The 20,629-nt window shown below is 41.8% G+C and overlaps 1 protein-coding gene and 1 long non-coding RNA gene across 3 annotated transcripts in view; both read right to left on the bottom strand.

Moving 5' to 3' along the window:
• LOC308588438 overlaps positions 1-20,629 on the bottom strand; it is a 243,543-nt gene that overhangs the window by 145,035 nt on the left and 77,879 nt on the right. The window lies entirely within an intron of this gene.
• The window catches only part of SLC13A3 (solute carrier family 13 member 3), a 47,759-nt gene that overhangs the window by 15,083 nt on the left and 12,047 nt on the right, over positions 1-20,629 (bottom strand). Inside the window, exons 1-7 of one of the 2 annotated variants that reach the window (XM_081196249.1) lie at positions 18,276-18,289; positions 17,919-18,184; positions 13,916-14,079; positions 10,460-10,526; positions 8,497-8,682; positions 7,985-8,110; positions 3,184-3,276 (exon numbers count right to left, since the gene is read on the bottom strand). In XM_081196249.1, the coding sequence (XP_081052375.1) occupies positions 3,184-3,276; positions 7,985-8,110; positions 8,497-8,682; positions 10,460-10,526; positions 13,916-14,079; positions 17,919-18,184; positions 18,276-18,278 (905 nt within the window). In that variant the 5' untranslated portion in view covers positions 18,279-18,289. Of the gene's footprint in view, positions 1-3,183; positions 3,277-7,984; positions 8,111-8,496; positions 8,683-10,459; positions 10,527-13,915; positions 14,080-17,918; positions 18,185-18,275; positions 18,290-20,629 lie in introns of those variants that run through there. The other variant, XM_081196248.1, reaches the window with a different exon arrangement.

Genomic DNA, 20,629 nt, shown 5'->3' with positions numbered 1-20,629 from the left:
TGTCTTTAATTCAGACTCAAAGAAAGGCTTCACTAAAGAGAATTCATTAATGTATGCAGCCTCGAGCACTATTAAATATATATATATACTATCTAAAATGTATAACCTTTTGCTAGATCTGGACATGACTGACGAGGAAGTGAAAGAGAAAATGATTAAATGGGCGCAAGACTTCGGCCATACAATATATTTAGAGCAATGGGAGAAACTTTGGCAGAAACATATAAGATTTACCACCTGTAGTACAATAAAAGAAAATTTCATCAAAATTTTCCACAGGTGGTATTTAACACCAGTCAAATTAGCAAAAATCTATGAACTGAAATCCAACCTCTGTTGGAAATGCAACAAGGAAGCTGGAACAACAATGCATATGTGGTGGAGTTGTACCCCAATTAAGTACTTCTGGGGAGAAATACATGAGGAGTTGAAAAAAATGCTTAAAATCCCATTAACGAAAAAACCAGAGGCTTACTTACTGGGCCTATTAGGAAAAGAAATACCGAAATCGAAAAAAAGAATTTTCTTATATGCGACCACTGCAGCTAGGATAGTAATAGCATCTAAATGGAAAGCTAAATAGCTACCTACCAAGGAGGAATGGATTCTTAAATTAAACGAATATTTAAAATTGGCTAAATTAACAGCATCTATACGACAGCAGTCAAATCAAAAACTAAAAAATGAATGGCAATGCTTTGACAAAATACTGCTCTAAAAATACATGCTAATATGCTTAGACTAAGAATGTAAATGCATCAAAACAATAATCTATCAAAGAGATATATATGTATATAGAGAAAATAAAAACAATCAGAATGCAGTGAAAAGGGTAAAATTGATTCCAGACAAGACGAGTAGCGGTTTGAGGGACGCTAAACAGGGTGGTGGGTTTGTTTTATTTTGTTTATGTTTTTTTCTTTTGGGATATTGTATAATGATTTAATGTATAATGATTTAATGTTTCTTTTCTGTTATGTAATAATAATAATAATAATAATAATAATAATAATAATAATAATAATAAATTTTATTTATATCCCGCCCTCCCCGGCCGAAGCCGGGCTCAGGGCAGCTAACAACAATAAAACAGTACAAAAGTACAGCATAAACAACATTCTAAAATCATTCATTATTATTATTTCTCTTTCTCTTTTCAGTTGTATGACAGAAAATCTAAATAAAAATTTCATAATAAAAAAAAATAAAAAAAAATGCCGGCTTTAATGTGATATGCAAAAACAAAACAAAACACTAAATGATTTAGAAAGCCAAATCCTCTTGATTTCCCCCTTGCAATCTGCATGCAACTTTTCTATCTCTCACACAGACTACATAAATGATTATTCATGATATCTTGTCACGGACTGATTGGCTGCAGAGGAATGGTGGGAGGAAGCATGAAAGAAGGCTCAGATCCGAGGGATTGGTGGTAGAATAACAATGAGTGGTCAGAGGGAGAAGTGAGAGAAGACTGGGAAGAGGTGTCAAAAGCTGAAGAGGTAACAGTGCTTAGTGAGCAGGGGGAGTCGGTGGCAGAAAGCATCCCAGAATCAGCAGTAGAAGTGGAGGCCGGAGAGGAGGAAGGCCAAGAAGCAGGGATGAGTCTGTCTGGTGAAGAGGCACGGGTGTCTCCCCCTCCTGCTGTGACCAGCTCTCCTCTCCACTGGTCTCCCAGAGCCAGAAGAGGCATAAAAAGAGTGGAGGCAAAGTTAGCTTCATGCAGGTGCAGTATCAGATTGTTTGGAGAAAACCCTGGATAAGAGGGGACTTATGCAGCTGTGGGGAGTTGGGCAACTTCAGTTTCAGCAACTGCTTCATGGGAGCAAGACCTGCTGGAAATGAGTTGCTGTGCTCCTTAGGCCTCACACTCCTGTGCAGATCCTGTTTTTGCTTTTAAAAAGGAGTTAACTCCAGCTCGTTGGTGTAATTTACTGCAGGCTCACTCCTGTCTTGGCTTCAGTGCTTCATTTGTCTCTGGGACTGTTCGTGAGTGTGCTACAAATGCTTCCAAATGCACTAGACTGGCTAATTAGAGAATAAGTTTGTTCCTTGCATAAATAATTTAACAGAATTAATTAAGCAGCCCATCATCAACTGTAAAGTCTCCAGTTGACTCTGCAGTTTAGGATTTGCTTCAGAGGTATAGCCTGAGCTAAACTTTCTTTCAGCTGTGGCTGAAGTAGTTGAAAGCTGTGGTGTTTGCAACAAACAAGAAAAATGCTTATCCTATGGTAACCGATAAAATGCAGAAAAACTTTGGGGTTGTCTAAGGCAGGGAAACCTGTTGCCATCCAGATATTGTCGCATTGCAACCCCTATCAGCCCTGACCAGCATGTCTAATGGTGAGGAATGATGGGAACTGGAATCCATAAATACCTGGAGGGCCATGGAATAGCCATTCATGAACTACGGAAACTGACCCCAGACTACCAGACAAACAAAAGAAATATCACACACTTCTTTCGTGTGTGAAAGAAGATTGGATGAAATTGATGGACTATGCAGAATTAGACAAACTAACAGGAAGAATTCGAAACCGGTGGGACCAGAGATTAACAGATGATTGGTGTAAATTTACGGACTATCTGAAAAGTAATTGTGATGACCAGATTACATTTGTAGGTTTGCAGGAAGCTTTGTGAGGTGAATAATTTGAATTACTGCATAACTGGATAAAAAGGAAGACATTAGTTAAGATAATTAAAGGCAATATGAATTTAAGAAATGCAGAAGAAATGATAAAAATGGGGGATCATCAGAGGTGCTGATGGAAGTCCAAAAAGATTGTATAAGTTTGTGGTATGTATGACAATTAATATGTTTAAAAATGAATAAAAATTATTTAAAAAGAAAAGAAAAGAAATATCACACACATATTTAATTATCACACACAGTGGAACCAAACACTACCTTGGTGAATGTGTGCTCCCAAATCTGAATTTGATGAAATAACCTCTGTGTGTGTGTGTGTGTGTGTGTGTGTGTGTGTGTGTGTGTGTAGGAGAGAATTAGCAGATGGGAGAAGAGGGTGCTTAACCCTTCACGCACACATAGAGACACACATCAATTTCCCCCAGCAAACTCTGCCCCCCCCCCCCCCGCCCAAGGCCATTTCTCCACCCCACAGTCAGGTTTAAAGACAGTTGACTGAGTCTTGTATGGCTTTCCTTGTGACTTACTTTATTGGTCCCAGCTTCCGATAATCATCCCTTATCACTGTCCTGGCTCTGGCTTCTGCATCAGCTCTGATCTCCGATTTCTTTTTTCTCCAGCTCAACAACAAGGGAGGGGAAAAATGCTTTGTTCACACGACCTCAGGCACTCTCATTCATAAATATTACTGAATCAAACTATCTTGCAGAAAGCTTATAAATGGATTTAAGGTCGTTACATTCAGGAGGCATTTGACTACATAATGTCCTTGCTGCTGTTTGAAGGTTCCAGTTTTTACTCTCTGTTTTGTGGTTTTAAGGTTTCAGTTTTATGCCCTTAATGTGATTTCATTTTCATCCTTAAATGTACCACCACTAAGAAACTGCAATAAAAAATTAAACTAGCAAATAGCTAGAATTGTACACTACCTTAGGACCATTTGCTAGGAAAGACAGTTAACTATTTTTATTTATTGGTCAGTTTCGCACAACATGATAACCCATTCTATGTTCCCAAATTCTCACCCTGTCATCAAAGGTAACTTCATCTTCTTGGCATTATGCAAAAGACACATCTCTCGCAGTCACAGAAGAACCACCAGAGCATGCATTCATAGGAATGATTTGTCTTAAAAATCAGGGCAAATTCATTCTGTCTTCTGCAGTAATTCATCCCCTCCGTGCACCCTCTCTAGAGATAGCCATTGTTAGGTTTCTGATTCAGAGGACATCAAAAAATAGGACGGCTCCATGTTTCAGGCATTAGAATAGCCAGAAAACAAGTGAGTAATTATGCAAAATGTGCCACTGATGATGAAACAAAGCATAAGGAATTTTGAGGCTCAAAGGCTGAAATACTAATGTGCTACTGTGAGGCTCAGCCTTTTTTAGTAGGCAACTTCAGTGCTCATCTGCAGTTTGACCTGCCTTCTCCTCCACCCACCTCACACAATTAGGAGTCCATATGAAGGGCAATTTCATCTTGGACTATTTTCAGGTTAACTGCGTCACGCTGCTTAATACATTTCTGGCACTGCTTAGATTTTCATTAAACCTACAAAGCTAGTTTGATTCCATCAATCACATAAAGTGTACCCAATGTTTGCGAACCAGTCAAACATATGACTATGAACAGAATTCTGAAGGAAAGGGTCACTTGCTCGATTCTTTTGGCAAACTGGCATCTACTTTGAGTCTTTGATTTTAAAAAGTGAGGAAGCGGGGGGGGGGGAATCTATTTGCAATGTATGGTTTTGGTTTTGGTTTTTTCTTACCCCGTTTTCCTTTTTTTTTTAAAAAAAAAGGCCTTAAGCATCAATTCCTTTCAAAACAATTCAACAAACAGAACAGAAATGAGAGCCACAGTACTCCAGTGCACATAGTTTTGGAATTTCACTTATGAGGCCCGAATTCAAATCCCTACTCATCAGTAAAAGTATATGGATAGTCTTGGGAAAATCTCTCTCTTTTGACCTCAGTTTGCCATGTGCAAATGGGGACAGTGACTTATATATCCTGCTGAGTAGATCAGCAAGATGGACTATATATATTTTTACATACCAATGAAAAGTATTATATAAATTACTAATAGTGGTACACTTTGAAATAATGCAATTATTACATTTTCGTAAGATTATAAGAAAAGCCCGGCTGGATGAGGCCAAAGACCCATCTAGTTCAACATCCTGTGGCCAACCAGCTACCTATAGGAAGCCTGGAAGCAGAATCTGAATGCAACAGCAGTATATTCTCCTGCATTGATTTTCTGAATTAAATTGTAGCTCTGAAGGTACTATTCATTTCGCTGATGGAAAAAATAATGGCACTTCAATGAGCCATATATTTGTTGGAATTACTATAGCACTGCAGGCTTAAAAGAAGGCTATGGGATGTCAGAAATGCATTTTAGCAACAACAGTGTAAAGTGCACAATAAACAGAAATGGCTCATAATCTCTGTGCCACCACCAAAAAAATAACCCCCAAACAAACTCTCGCAATGCCTCTTGTTTTAAATACTGCAAGTGAAGGAATATGTCGAAGTTGGAAAGCAAGTTGTAAGTACCCAGATTAGCAAAAGATTTACAATAAAACCATGTTACTGCTCAATTACTGATTAACACATTGTTTTATGAAATCACTGAAGTTTAATCCCTGTCAAATGTAACCTGTTCTTGGCCAAATTTCCAGCTATGGACTTTATATCTTAACCTACGTAACAGCTACAGTAAAAAGCATCATTCCCGGAAAAATACGGAACACGTCCCATACCATGCAATAAAATGCACAAATCCCTGAATGGTGCAAGTGCAAAACAGTCAGGTCGAAATATCCCAGGAATTCAGTAACTAGTAGAATTATCAACAGAACACCTCTTTAAAAAAAAACCTTATTCTTTGAACCCTGCTCTCATTACAACAAATTAGCAAAACTCTGTGGACCTCAACAAATCTGTACCAATATACACTGCCTTAAGGTCATTTGTGACAAGGTTGAGAAATTTCTGGGGCAATGAGATCACCAACTCAGTGGTCAGGACACCTCTGCAGTGATCTTGTGAGAGAATGCATCCGATGTGAATTCACAAGGGGAAAGGGTGGGCCTCAAAGGTCTGGTGCTCATGAAGACCACCAAAATATCCCATAAGAACATAAGAAGAGTCCTACTGGATCAAGCTACTCAGGGCCAGACTTGGGTAGTCTTTCGTAATATGGCGCCATGTATGGAGCTGAAATTTGGCACCCCCAAATGGATCTTCTCAATTATGGATCGTCTCAATTTTGCACCCCCTCGGCTCAGCACCCTGTGTGGGAGAGCTGTCTAGACCACCCAGCACTGAAGCTATTGATCCATCTAGTCCAGCATTCCCTTCTCACAGTGGACAACCCATGGGAGGCCTGCCAGCAGGACCTGAGGGCAACAATGCTCTCCTCATCCATGATTCTCAGCACGTGGTATTCAGAGGCATGCAACCTCTGACAGTGCAGGTGGAGGACAGCCTTATCTTCCATGAATTTGTCTAATCCTCTTTTAAAACCAACCAAGCTGGTAGCCATCTCTACCTCCTGTGGGAGCAAATTCTATAGTTCAACAATATGGTACTGTGTGGAGAAGTACTTTCGTTCATCCATCTTGCATCTTCCAACATTCAGTATTATTGGATGCCCAAGTTCTAGTACTAAGAAGGAGGCCTTTCCGCTTTCTCCACACCAGAATTCATTTGATACACCTCTATCTGTTTTCCTTGATGAAGTGCTTATGCCAACTACTGGGAAAATAGGAAAGGACCATTGCTGTAAAAATGCTTCATAAAATAGGCTGGTCTAACAGCTCCGAGTAAGGAAATGAGTTAAATATGCATGCAATAACTTATTTGAGGACAGATTAGAATTCTTTAACTATTGTTGGAATTCTAATTGAAATGATATTAAGAGAAACTCTTTGCCTTACCCATAGACTGTTGGTATTATGACATTTCCCCTCTTTTTTATGAACTGTATGATCTTTATTATCTACGGTTGCTTTGCTTAATAAATTTAAACTTTATAAATTAGCTATCTTAAGTCATGTATATTAAAATGAAAGTAATTTTATTATCAGCTCTGCCTTAGTGCATGTGATGAAGTTTCCATATTGTTCAGCTATCTTTAGAAGTGTGTTTTTATAGTATGAGCTGCTTGGATATTTTTTCTTTAAAAATAATTCCTTTGTTTCTGAACACAGTGTCTTCAAAAGCGTATCTTCAAACTGGAGTTTTGTGGCCAAGCAAAAAAGTCACAAATTGTATTTTTCAAGTGCAAAAATAGAAATATTAAGATGTAACATGTAGAGCCTCACCCAACTTTAAAAGCAAAAAGGAAGGGCCTGTCAATGAGATATTGTAAAAGACACATCCCATTTTGCCAAGCCAAAATGCTTGCCCTGATGAAATGACCCCATTAGATAGATAGATAGATAGATGATAGATAGATAGATAGATTCTTTATTGTCATTACACTAGTGCAACATTGCACAAGTGCAACGAAATTGGATGCCATCCCTTAAAAACAACAAAAGCAAAACAACAACAACAATCAAACAAACCACCTTCCAACCACACCCACACCCACCCCCAAAAACTCCCAGATCTCACTATCGAGTTACAGCATTCAAAAAGGCCACAGCTCTTGGATAGAAACTGTTTTTCAGTCTATTTGTCCTTGACTTGATGTTTCTATACCTCCTGCCAGAAGGCAGTAGTGCAAACAGACTGTATCCCGGGTGAGATGGATCCTGCAGGATGTTGTTTGCTTTCCTAAGGCAACGGGAACCGTACAGTTCTTCCAAAGGTGGGAGAGGGTGACCAATAATCCCTTGGGCTGTGGTTATGACCTTCTGGAGCACCTTCCTCTCCCTAGCTGTACAACTGGAGAACCAAGCACAAATACAGTATGTAAGTATGCTCTCTATGGAGCCTCGGTAGAAGGACACCAGCAGTCTCTCACTCAGATTGTTCTTTTTTAAAAGTCTGAGGAAATAAATTCTCTGCTGGGCCTTCTTCACCAGAGCAGTGGTATTTGCGCTCCAAGTGCACTGTGTCATCTAGTTTTTCTTTATTCCTGTTTCTTTTTAAAAAATTATTTGCATTTTCAAAAACAGGAACAGAGAGTTTTTCTTGTGCAACAAGAGAGTACATGTACACCTGAAAGACAGGAGTGTTCCCAAGTCAAAAGAAGGATAGGTCCCTCATAAAGCCATCAGATTTCCAATAAGGACCCAGCTAAACTGGTTACCTTGACCACAATTTCAATCAATGTTAAACCATACAAATAAATCAGACATGAAAGTACCTCAAGCTAATGCATCCATAAAGGAATGAGATCCAGAGCCATCCGAAAAGAAGGAACAGCAGCATTAAGGGAAAGGCAAACACAAACCAAGAGCCAAAATTCACAACGTCACACCCTGGAAAAAAGCTTTGAGAAGGAGAAAACCTGATTAATGTAAGGTGGAGAAACCCATTTGGATAAACTGAAGAAAGAATCTGAAATATGCAACCAAGGCCAGTGTGTCATACAAACATCTCGGATGTGATTCAAGACCACATCACAAGGCTGCCACTGTCACTTTCTGCAGCTCACGGACTCCCAAAGGGGGTGCAGAAGATAATCTGTCTGTGTTGTATGAAAGGGACAACTACAGTCACAAAGATCTCCTCCTTCCTTGTCCTTGCCTTGGAGTCACGTTTTTACTAGTTCAGAGTCATGTGCAGTTCTTGACTCCATAGCCTTGGGAAATCCCCATGTACATCCATTGTCAACACCAGCGTGTTCAGTTCCTCACAAGCCCTTTCCCTCCATACCTTTTGAGTTGTCCTAAAAGAATGAGATTTGGGGCAGTTCCTGTCAGCGTCGCTGTTCCACCAATACTGGCTGCATAAGGGATCGAAATGAGGAAGCCTTTCCATACATTCTTCTTGTGCTCTTCCTCCTTCTGTATGTCTGAGGAAACTTCAATTGTGACTTCCTTCTCCTCCGTCAAGTCTTTTCTTTAAAACATTACAAAAGGCAACTCTTGACATTTGTCATTTCTCATATAACTTAGGGCTCATTTGTTTGTCTTTGCTTCTGTATCTGATTGATTCCCGCCCCCATTTGCCAAATAATTTGGCAAGGGGACTCATTGGTCTTCAGTTGATGGAACAGGATCTACAGCAGGTACAGTTTCTCTCTCCTCTGCAGAATGAGCTGCATCTACCCAGATTCTCTCTTGGATCCATCTGTGAAAGGTAATCTGGGCATCCTAAAGTAGGATGGACTTGGGGAGGGGCCAAAACTTGGAGGCAGACCACATGCTTAGTTTGCTGAGTTTCCAGGATCATTTACATTTAAAAGCAGCATGGCTAGTAAAGGCCTCACCTTGAGAGCTAGGAGAATCATTGCCACAGTAGACCATGGCCTCATTTGGACATGACTCTAAATAATAGTCTAGTGTTACATTGACATGTCTGCTCCCCACTTCCCCTCACTTCCGGCATGGCAACAACATCAAAAACACTTGCTTCTGTTTTCAACTAACCAAAGTTTGAGTTACGTCTTAACCAGGAACTGGGGTTATTTGAGTTATACTCAGTGGCGTAGCGTGGGGGGTGCAGGGGGGGCGGCCGCACCGGGCGCAACATCTGGGGGTTAGGGTTGGGGGCGCAAATCCATGGGTTAGGGGGCGCAAATCCACGGGTTAGGGGGCGCAAATTACTTGCCTTGCCCCGGGTGCTGACAACCCACGCTACGCCACTGGTTATACTATATCCAAACAAGCCAGGACTATAATCTACTGCATGATCTTTACTTGTTCAGACAAGCCATAGTTAAAACAGCTAGTTGAAAACAATTATGTTCATTTTCCTCCTCACAGCCACGCCAGAAGATGGGAGATGGGAGGGGGCAGACACAAGTTTAAAACCCATTCATGCAGTACTAAACCATAGTTTTATTTATTAATCAAGCTGCAATCCTAAGCCCAGTTACGAGGGAATAAATTAAGGTTACCAGATTTTTTTCAATGAATCCGTGGACACTTTTCAACTTCAATAGATTTTGTATGGGGACCAATTTTTAAATCCGGGGACTGTTCCCGGGAAACAGGGACGTCTGGTAACCTTAGAATAAGTGCCCCTGACTTTAGTGGGTCTTACTTTCAAGTAGACACCATGTGATTGTGCTATTCCTTATTAAAATAATATCCAAGCCCACCTTTCAGGGCACACAACCTTCTGAAGGTGGTTTGCAAAAAAAGAAGTAGTTTTGAAATACATAGAAACATCAAAACCACAATCCATAAATATAACGATTTACAATATCAGCCATTAATGTAAAGCCAGCAGTAGCTCATTCTCTCCCCCCCCCCCCAAGCCCAACACATTAACCAAATGTGGACTGGAGCAAAAATGCCTTCAAAAATCTCTCAGAGACCAGGCCAAGTGTACTTCCAAAGACTTGCGGCAGTTGTTGAAAAGGCTCTGTCCCTGGCCTAGCAGTTCTTACTGGCAAGTCAGATTTCAAGGCCTCCAATTATGGTAGGTGCAGCCAATATTGAACTTAGTCCCTTGACGTAAACTCAATATAGTTACAATTTAGTGCAATGCTAAAGCAACGCTATAGCTTCCTTGGAGCACAGGTGGAAAGCAGCAAGTGACATAAGCAGGAAAAAGTTAAATAGGGCTTTACTCCCAGGTAAACAGCCTTAGTTCATACTCATGAAACAGGGGAAGAATACTTTGGTGATCACTGTCCTCCTCTCCAATGCAAAGCTTTGCGTAAACTTACTCATCAACATTTGCTAGAAGCTGCATCTCAGTTGGCACTGTGTGGAGTTTGTTCTGATGTACAGAGGCTGAAAAAGAATAATACCCAAAGAGCTTTTAAAAATACAGAGAAACATTTCCAGAGTCATAAGACAGAAGGTGGTGCTACTATTCCTAAATCGTAACAGTTAAATATCCCAGCATAGTTGAGTTACAACAGCAGAATAAAAAGTAGGGAATGGGTATGTCTGCCAACAGCCAGAATATGCAGCAGTAGGACTTGCTTCCAATTGGAAGGGTTGGTAAAAGTACAATTTCAAGGCATCTTGCTGACACCTCCTTCGAAAAGGCTAATTTATGCATCCAAATCACCCATTCGGTGCCGTAGCTTCGCACACTTGTGAGTCACTCTTGAGTCTCTCATTCTGCACTGATCAGCTGGAGTTTCCAAGATGTCACAATTAATTAAACAATTAGTTGGTCCAGTGAAGGGTAGAGTTTAGTGTGAATTATATTTCTGCACTTCCGGGAAGCACGGAAAGATCTACCAGCTTAAAGCTGTCTTAACATAAACACAAGTTAAGCCTGCAGAAAGGTTTCATAGCCAAAGGCAGCAGAGTGATAAATCAGCCCAAATATTGCTAGGTTGTGGCTCAGAGTAGAAGAATAAGCTGCTGAAAGGAATTGCTGGTGCGTCCAACTCTCTGACTCACCCTGTTCCCTTATCAAACTGAGAAAGCAGTACCTGAGCAATGTACCAAAACATTATATACATCTATAGCTATCCAGTTAATGTCTACCATTCTGTAAATGTCATTGCTTTGTGACACTTTGGATTTCTTTCTAATGGCGCAACACATCCATCTAACTGCATTTTTTATAAGTTATATAAAGTGTGCATGTCTGCTACAAAGGAATAACTCCCTAAAAAGTGATGAGATTGGAAATCCCGGGAAGTTTATTTATTTGAAGTATTTGTTGTTCACTGTTCACTCAAAAGTCGCAGGGTGGCAAACAATAAAATCAACAATCAATATTTAAAACAAAATAAGCAAATCAGCATCATAAAATCAGAGCCGCTTTCAGTAAAGTGCTGTATTTGGATTTTTCATGATTCCTAATTAACTAAAAGATTACTTTGGAGTTTGTTTTTTCTCTTGATTCCAGAAAAATCAGCTAGTTTTATTTACTGATAAAATGTTTCGCTTGCTTGATGAAATGTCTGATCTTGCCTCCTTTAAAACTTTATTATATTATTGTGTTTTCAGCAGAAGCTGAGGATGGGGATCATTAAGCACTGGGGTGCTTGCTGTTCCGAATGGAAAAAATTCCATTTGGAAATGCTGCCCTACTCTTACCCATTTCCCCACATTAAGACGGATAGAACATTACAAGGAACGCACCCAGCGGTCAAAGTCTGTGAACTCGTTTGCTCTGTTGTATCAGGTTTTAATACTGTTCAGTGGACCAGTGACTTCTGCATTGTCACTTCAGTGATTCAGCAACACTGACATTTCTTAATGAAGCAATGCAAATGTGTCTCAGTTCCATGACAACCATGAAAAAAGGGAAGGGATTAAAAGGAAAAGAAAGAATTCAGATGCACACACATAGCATGCCTCCTTTCCCCCTTCAGACTGAAACCATTCACATTTAGGTGGTGGTCAAGTTGGCATGATGGAGAACTTGTCATGCACGCTTAATTTGGCCCATGTGCATGTTTTGGGTAAACTGCACACTCTTCCCTATCACCTGATGCCATATGACGTCAGGTGTGGAACACTTAGAGGGATCTTGTATCTCTGATCCAAGCGCTACAGTGCTAAGATAAGAGATAAGTCCACCTGCCTTCATGTCTATTGTGGGAGAGGGCATGGGTTAATGCATGCCTCAGTAAAGGAAATTGTGGACAGAGATGGGCCTGGAAAGGAAAGGAGGGACAGTATTATGCGTGGGGAGTCTGCCTCCCCCTTCAGTAACTTCACAGATTAGAATTAACGAGCAGTTTATCTTTTATGGTCCTTTTTATTCAGGCATCAGGTTGCAAGCAAAAATCCACATCCCTCCACAAGGAGAGCAGTTGGCTACTCTAATTCTTCCCCCTTCTGTCTTGCACAACATCCTAGGCACCAATGGAAAGTCCCTCCTCCTCTCTGTATCCTTTGTTCTCTAATACATTTGGATCTCCTAGTTCATGGGGAGGGAGAGTCCCCCACACTCTCTAATGGCGTCTCTGCTATCTGTCTATCTGGGGAGCCAGTGTGGTGTAGTGGTTAAGAGCGGTAGTCTTGTAATCTGGTGAACTGGGTTCACGTCTCCGCTCCTCCACATGCAGCTGCTGGGTGACCTTGGGCTAGTCACACTTCTCTGAAGTCTCTCAGCCCCACTCACCTCACAGAGTGTTTGTTGTGGGGGAGGAAGGGAAAGGAGAATGTTAGCCGCTTTGAGACTTCTTAAAGGGAGTGAAAGGCGGGATATCAAATCCAAACTCTTCTTCTTCTTCTTCTGTCCCCTCCCTTCTGTTTCTCTTGTCATTATCTCGTAGCTAGGTAACTCCTGTCTAATCTGTTCCGTGTCTGTTTCTCTCTCTGCTTCTGAGACCGCTGGAAACAAGGGAGGCGAATCTTCCCCCTCCAGCTCCTCTTCTAAGAGAAACTGATCTGCCTGAGAATGCATTCCTCAATCCTCTGCTTCCAGCCATTCCCTGACAGATAGACACATTGGAAAATAGGAGAAAGAAGAAGAAGAAGAAGAGTTTGGATTTGATATCCCGCCTTTCACTCCCTTTAAGGAGTCTCAAAGCGGCTAACAATCTCCTTTCCCTTCCTCCCCCACAACAAACACTCTGTGAGGTGAGTGGGGCTGAGAGACTTCAAAGAAGTGTGACTGGCCCAAGGTCACCCAGCAGCTGCATGTGGAGGAGCGGAGACACGAACCCGGTTCCCCAGATTACGGGACTACCGCTCTTAACCACTACACCACACTGGCTCCTAGGATCCATACCAGGACTCTTTCAGAAACGGATGTGCTCTTACTAGCCATGGCATGTTAACTGCCCTGCCCTGCCACAATATGGAAGTGGAGGCCCTAGACCACTATAGATTTATAAAGGAAGTTTATAAAATGGCGCAACCAAGGTGGAGTTATTGGTGTGATGTAAAAGAGTGATGTCACTAGCACCATCCAATAGGAGCATGTGACATTTATGCAAATACCATCTACAGGGCACAGACTATCACAAAATATATCCTTTATCGGTGTGCAGGGAAGCAGATGGCAAACCTTATTTCTCCAGCAAACTCAAAGTTGCCGTTCTGAGCAATAGGGGAAATGCATATTTTCCCCCCAGCAACGTGTGCATTTACAAGTGGAATGTCCGATGGATGCCGTTGGAACACACCTCAGTAACAGATGACTTTACATTTGTCAAAAATGCCATGTTTTATTAGCAACACCCAAATGAGCCAACCAGACTGACCTTGGCTTTCCTCATTTTCCCTCTTGAGGTCCCGAGATGTTTCCTTGTCTCCAAAGAGGCTCTTCAGAACAGCCATTGCAATGGGTAGCATCATAGCGGTGGAGGCTGTGTTACTCAGCCACATGGACAGGAAGGAAGTTGTTATCATCATTCCTAAAATAAGCCTGGAGAGAGAGAGAGGAGGGGGAGAGAGAGAGAGAGAGAGAGAGGCCTCATACGATTAATCAGAACAAAGCTGTCTCAGTTATATTCTGTAAGAAGTCCAATCCTGTACAACTGGGATAAATGTTAATCTGATTACACAGTGCCGAAATAGTTATGTTTCCTCTCTATTCAGCAGTTTAAAAAGTTTGGAACTTTTGGAATGATTTTTTTCTTTAAAGCATGCCTGCCCGGCCCATACTCCAACCTTTAAGGCTATGCTTTCACTAACCCAGGCCTTTGACAGAAGCACTGCCATCATGAAAAATATCTGGATCCACCAGAACAAATTCATCAGCAAATTCCACGGAGCAGGTGACTGGGCTGCTGGAGGGGGACAGATCTAACACCATAGAAACAAAGCAGGCTGGTGCAAGAGGCACAGGTCGCTTGAGCTATCCAGATTGCTTAAGCTATCTGGATTAGCTTTGGTGTATTTATTTCCCCACAGGCCAGTCTAAGTAACCCTCCTCCTCCTGCATATGGTCATAGTGCATTTAGAGAGTGCTAAAGAGTTTATATATACAGTGGAACCTCAGAAGCCGAATGCCTGTAAACTCGAATGTTTCTGGTTTTCGAGTGATTTTTGGAAGCTGAACATCTGGCTTCTGTGGCTTCCAATTGGCTGCAGGACGCTCTTCGGCGAATTGGAAGTCGAACGGACTTCCGGAACGGATTCCATTCGACTTCCAAGGTGTGTCTGTACATCTTCAGTCCAACCTTGCAAGGCTAGGGTTGCCATATGTCTGGAATTTCCCAGACATATCCGGAATACTGCAGTCGACTTTCCTGAAAAATAGCTCAAAAACTTCATTTATTTTTTGGAATTTGCTAAAAAAAGAAAAGCCCTACAACTTTGCCCCCCCCCAAGGAAAAACTCAACAACTTTTCTGTCCGGATTTTCACTGTTTGAAATATGGCAACCTTAACCATGGCAGATCAGTTTTAATAGTTGATAGCAAGTTGCCTGCTGATGGAGAGCACTACTTGGCTGCCATTTTGTTTCCTCCCATGGCTCGAAAGGCTACATTTTGTCTGGGAGGTCAGCTAGTAAGCTACTAAGCAAACAAGCAAATTCCTAAATTAATCAACGTACCACAGTATCATTTATCGAATAACTATGAGGAGCCCTTTCAAACCCCACCTAAAGTCTAGCAGACCCCCTTTTCTGTTAAGCAGAAAATAGACGGCTTCTTTTCTTTCGTAAACATGGAAATCGTCATTCTTTGAGTACCCTGCTCTTTTGATAAGTGGTTTTGGAGCTCTGAACTCAGTAAGCTCTTCAACTGAGTCTCTCCCCATATGAGATCCTGAAGGGAGACATTCAGTCTGACCATCTTTTAGAGCACCTGCCCATTCTTGAAGCCTCCAAATCCCTGAACTTTGGGTGATTCCAGAAGAGATCAGCTTTGGGTGCCTTTTGACTGCACTCCCACAACGACCTGTAGCAGAGCTGGTCTCCAGGATGGGATCGTGGAGCCAACCTCCTGGCAGCAATGTTGCTCCTGCTTACCTAAAGAGTGTGCGAGTGGGGCAAGGCACTAGAGAGGTCGGGATGGTGTAGGTCCACCTGTGACTTCCTAACCTTACAGCCTCTTTGCTCCACCCTTACACCATCCCAGTAAGTGACTGTGATGCCATTGCTTGGAGGTTGGCTCTACCCAACTGACCTACTCCTGTCCGGTGGACCCCACCTAGAAAAACCTCATGGAGGCCAAGGGAAGTCACTTCATTTGGAATTTACCCTAATGCTAAAATCCATGTTCCTGTCAGGAGTTCAGCCTACACTCAAGTAGGATCCTGGCAGAGCCACATGCCCGACTGGCATGTTCTCTCCTTCCTGGTCGATCGTTCGGGAGCTTCAAAAGCTTTCTTCAGTCCGAACATCATAGCGACCGATGCCAACCGACACCAGCACACTTAGGGATCCGCAGAATTTGCACACCTTGCGTGACAGACCTCAGCAACTCAGCATTTTGGCTAATCTACTTTATTTACATATAAACACATGGAACATGGCTCTGTGACTTGCACTGCAACATGGCTCCCTCTCTCTCTAGCATCAGACAGCAAAGAGAAAAGGAACAAAGGACAATAGTCCCATTTCACGGAACACAGTAACACAAATATCCTGTCTCCATCACTTCCCACTCTGTGGAGTCAAAACATATCTGAGTGAACTGGACTCCTTGGCGGGTTTTGAATAAACAATCACAAACTTTTTATTGACAAAAGCTAGTCAGATAAATTAAGGATCTATACAATTTTGTAACATGCAGAGAATAACATTTATTGATAAACCAGAGAGAAGAGCTAAGGAAAGTCGGGAGGGGAGGGGTGGGTGGGTTACTTTATATGGAGGGGGAGGGGGAAATAGGGGGAATTAAGGATGATATGTTTTCTGATAAAATGTTTTGTTGAAATTCCAGTAAAAATATTTTTAAAACAAACAAAACATATACCGTCATGTGAAAGACAAAAATCCCATGACTGCAATCATGGAATAGGAATTCTAACAGTTCCTTCCCCTATGCTTGGACACAGCACAAGGAAGGAAAGGTATAACTCTCAAACCTGTCAAAATAAAAAAATTCCTTCCAGTAGCACCTTAAAGACCAACTAAGTTAGTTCTTGGTATGAGCTTTCGTGTGCATGCACACTTCTTCAGATACACTGAAACAGAAGTTGCCAGATCCTTCTATATAGTGAGAAGGTGGGGAGGGGTATTACTCAGAAGGGTGGTGGGAATGGGAGATTGGCAGACAGCTGAGATGAGCCTGTTGACGACTCTTAACGACTGTAATAGGTCTTACAGGAAAAGGCAAGGGGTGAAGAGGTGAAAAATGGCTTAGTCATGTATAATGAGATAAGAATCCAATGTCTTTGTTCAGACCAGGTCTCTCCATGGTTTTAAGTTTGGTAATGAGTTGCAATTCAGCAGCTTCTCTTTCCAGTCTATTTCTGAAATTCCTTTGTAGTAAAACAGCTACTTTGAGATCTTGTATAGAATGTCCTGGGAGATTGAAGTGTTCTCCTACTGGTTTCTCTGTTTTGTGATTCTTGAAAACAGAGAAACCAGTAGGAGAACACTTCAAGCTCATACCAAGAACTAACTTAGTTGGTCTTTAAGGTGCTACTGGAAGGATTTTTTTTATTTTGACTATGGCAGACCAACACGGCTACCTATCTGTATCTCAAACCTGTGCAAAAGGCCTTTCAGTTTCCATTGGAATGCCAGTCTCTTCCGCATTCCCAAAGGGCAGAAGCAATCCAACACACAGCCTCTTGGCAGCAGCAGTTCTTCAGGACAGCCTTCGATTGCTAACCATTAAATTGTCACTCCAGCTAACTTTCTCATTAAAACTCCATTTCAGGAAAAGCCTTGATTATTGTGTCAAGAACATGCTGCAGGACACCCACAATAAAACACCAATTTGGGCAGGCCCAATCCTAGTGATTTGTGGTGGATTTATTCTGCTTTAATTTGCTCTACGGTGTTTCCCCAGTGCTACCGCATTATTGCTGTTCAGAGAAGCCAAAGTGCAGCAGAAGTAAATAAAAATAAACCAGAATTTGTGGTATAAAAAATATGCAGTTTCAGCAGGAAGTTACAGGATGTGCACTGAATGGAAATAAAGTAGTGTGACTGCCCCAACACCCTTGCAGACACAGACAGTATTTTGTGGGGTGCCATGCGACCACTCCAACAGCACCATGAGGACAAATGAACATGAATGGACAATGAAAAGGGCATCTGGATGGCCCCAAAGTTGAGCACAAGCTCATTTATTTCATTGGTTACCTGGCCGGCTGGACTCCCACCAACATAAGGATTCTCAGTGCAATCCTACGATGAAGATTCCACTCTTCAATGGCAGCCGCCATGATCAAGCCACTCAAAAAGAGGAAGTTGGTTTCTAAAAAATACTGCGGGCAAACTTTGCTGGCTGGGAGGACACTGAGGAAGGGGAAGAGAATTATGGGTAGTAGAGCGGTCACAGACAAGGGCAGAGCTTCGGTGCACCAGTATATGGCCATCAACAGAATTACGTAGAGGCATTTTCCTTCCTGCAAAGAAATCAAATGATATGAAGTAAGAGACAATGTTATAAACAGTTTCTAGTGAGAGGTCTGCATATAAATGACAAGAGAGTACCACCATTGTAGGGCAGCCACTGAAACTGCCTCTCCATGTTCATTCACGCCATCAAAAACAGACAGCATTACCAGGAAGATGCCCTCATTCTGATGTGAGCAATCTGAAAAGGTCACAGAGAAGGAAGCTGTCCATGAAGACACATGATGCTTTGGGAAAAAGAAAAGGGGAAAAAAACCCTAATGGAAAAAGTTATGAAAACCACACATGGTCCCACTTTTCAAATTCAAGAAATCAGTTTCAAATCAAGCCACGTATACTGCAACAAAGTCAACTGAAATTATTTCTGCATTCAAATGCAGAAGCAACCTCCATGAAACAGACCCTCCAAGTGTCCCTATTTTCCAGGGATGTCCCTGATTTAGAGAAGCAGTCCTGATTTCTGATTTGGTCCTGGAATGCCCTGCTTTTCTTTAGGGTGTCCCTTTTTTCACTGGAAAAATGCTGGAGAGTGTGGTGTTATTCGACCCCCAAGCCATCTGAAGGCAATCCTGTATAGTGTTTTAATGTTTAATGTTTTATTATGTTTTTATATATGTTGGAAGCTGCCCAGAGTGGTTGGGACAACCCAGTAAGATGTGTGGGGTATAAATAGTAAAATTATCATTATGAAATGGAATGTCCCTATTTTCATCAGAGAAATGTTGGAGGGTATGATGAAACCCTCACCTTTATACATTTTTAAGGCCTGGCTGCAGAGACACATCAACCCAAATGCAATTCAAACGAAAGATTTGTGCCGAGCCAAATATCTGACCAATGGCTTAGTCATTCATTCACCTTTCCTATTCCAGCTTTGGATTCCTAGAAACAAATCTAATGGAGCAATCAAATTTCCAGCCTTTCATTTCCAAGATAAAGCACTGGAAAAGCAAAGTCCACACTGTCTGCGTGTCCATGTGGTGGTCTTGGTCAAAGTGCACACGTCCCTAAGGAAATGAAGGAGAGATGTAGACAGCATCTTTTCTTGACCACCTTTGGCCAGATGAGTGTTGCAGCACCCTTCTGACCACTTCCAGATCAATGGACCAGTAAATGTAGACCCAACCATGTGAATCTGCTGCTCAGTATTGGGAAACTGAACTGCAAAATAGGATTTCTCTCCCAACAAGTTTCCATCTGCTTCTCTAAAGCAGGGGGGAAGGCTAACCAGTGGACCTCCAGGCACTGTTGGACTACAAATCCCATCAGCCCCCAGCCAGCATGGCCAATGGTCAAGGATGATCGGAATTGTAGTCCAACATCTGCATAGCCGCAGGTTCCCCAGCCCTGCTCTGCAACCTCATGGCAGCCAGCAGTCGCCTTCAACCAAGGCCACATGATTTCTGGAAAATAATTATCCCACTCGATTAAAGTTCGTATCAATTTTTTTTTGTCCTTAATACACACTTTCTTAGGAGACTTGTGATTGGGTTAATTTTCCAACTATGTAATGATTGCCAGAAACAGAGGATTTTTCCTCAGTTGCACAATCACCTTTTTTATGACAGAGAAGGAAGAAGACCAGATCATTATAAGGTGACATCCAATTAAGTTAGTCAAGCCCATTAATTTCAATGGGTCTACTCTGAGTATGACTTACATTAGATACAACCCATATTTTCCTTCTATAGAGCACTACCAGAGCTTTCTTCCTACATATCTGAACCTCTAGTGAAAGCAAGGCCTATAGAGTCGCTGTGGGTTATTGGGTGATGCCTGCTTATCTGGAGACTGTCAGGAGGAGGAGGAGGAGGCGGAGGAGAGGTCCAAATCACACAGTCCACCTGGTGGTTTCCTGTACAAATGCCACTGAAACAAATGGGATTCAGTTGGTCCTCACTAGCAACTGAGACAAAATGAAGAAATCTGTCTTCATTCAAAGGCAGAAGTAACATCCATGAAAAGCCATCAGCTTTAAAGGCCAGATAATTTCAGTTCTATTCTTTATTTGATTCATTTATTGCTTCTCCCTGACAAAACAATTTACATGAGCCTTGATATACAAAATACAGTATGCAATATTGATCCATTAAAACAAACAATGTAGGGGGGGGGAATCACCCATCATAATAAAAAATTATCCTGTCCACAGAAGAATACAAAAAATAAACATCCATAAATCAAATTGTTAGTGCTCTCCCAATAATTTATTCGATTTAAGCCCAGTTTTCAGGGATATAAAGGTAAAGGTACCCCTGACCATAAGGTGCAGTCGTGGACAACTCTGGGGTTGTGCGCTCATCTCGCTTTATTGGCTGAGGGAGCAGGCATTTGTCCGCAGACAGCTTCCGGATCATGTGGCCAGCATGACTAAGCCGCTTCTGGCGAACCAGAGCAGTGCACGGAAACACCGTTTACCTTCCCCCTGGAGCGGT

The sequence above is a fragment of the Podarcis bocagei genome (genome assembly GCF_964188305.1).
Source record: "Podarcis bocagei genome assembly, chromosome: 5".
NCBI lineage: Eukaryota > Metazoa > Chordata > Lepidosauria > Squamata > Lacertidae > Podarcis > Podarcis bocagei.
This window is presented reverse-complemented; position numbering and strand designations above follow the sequence as displayed.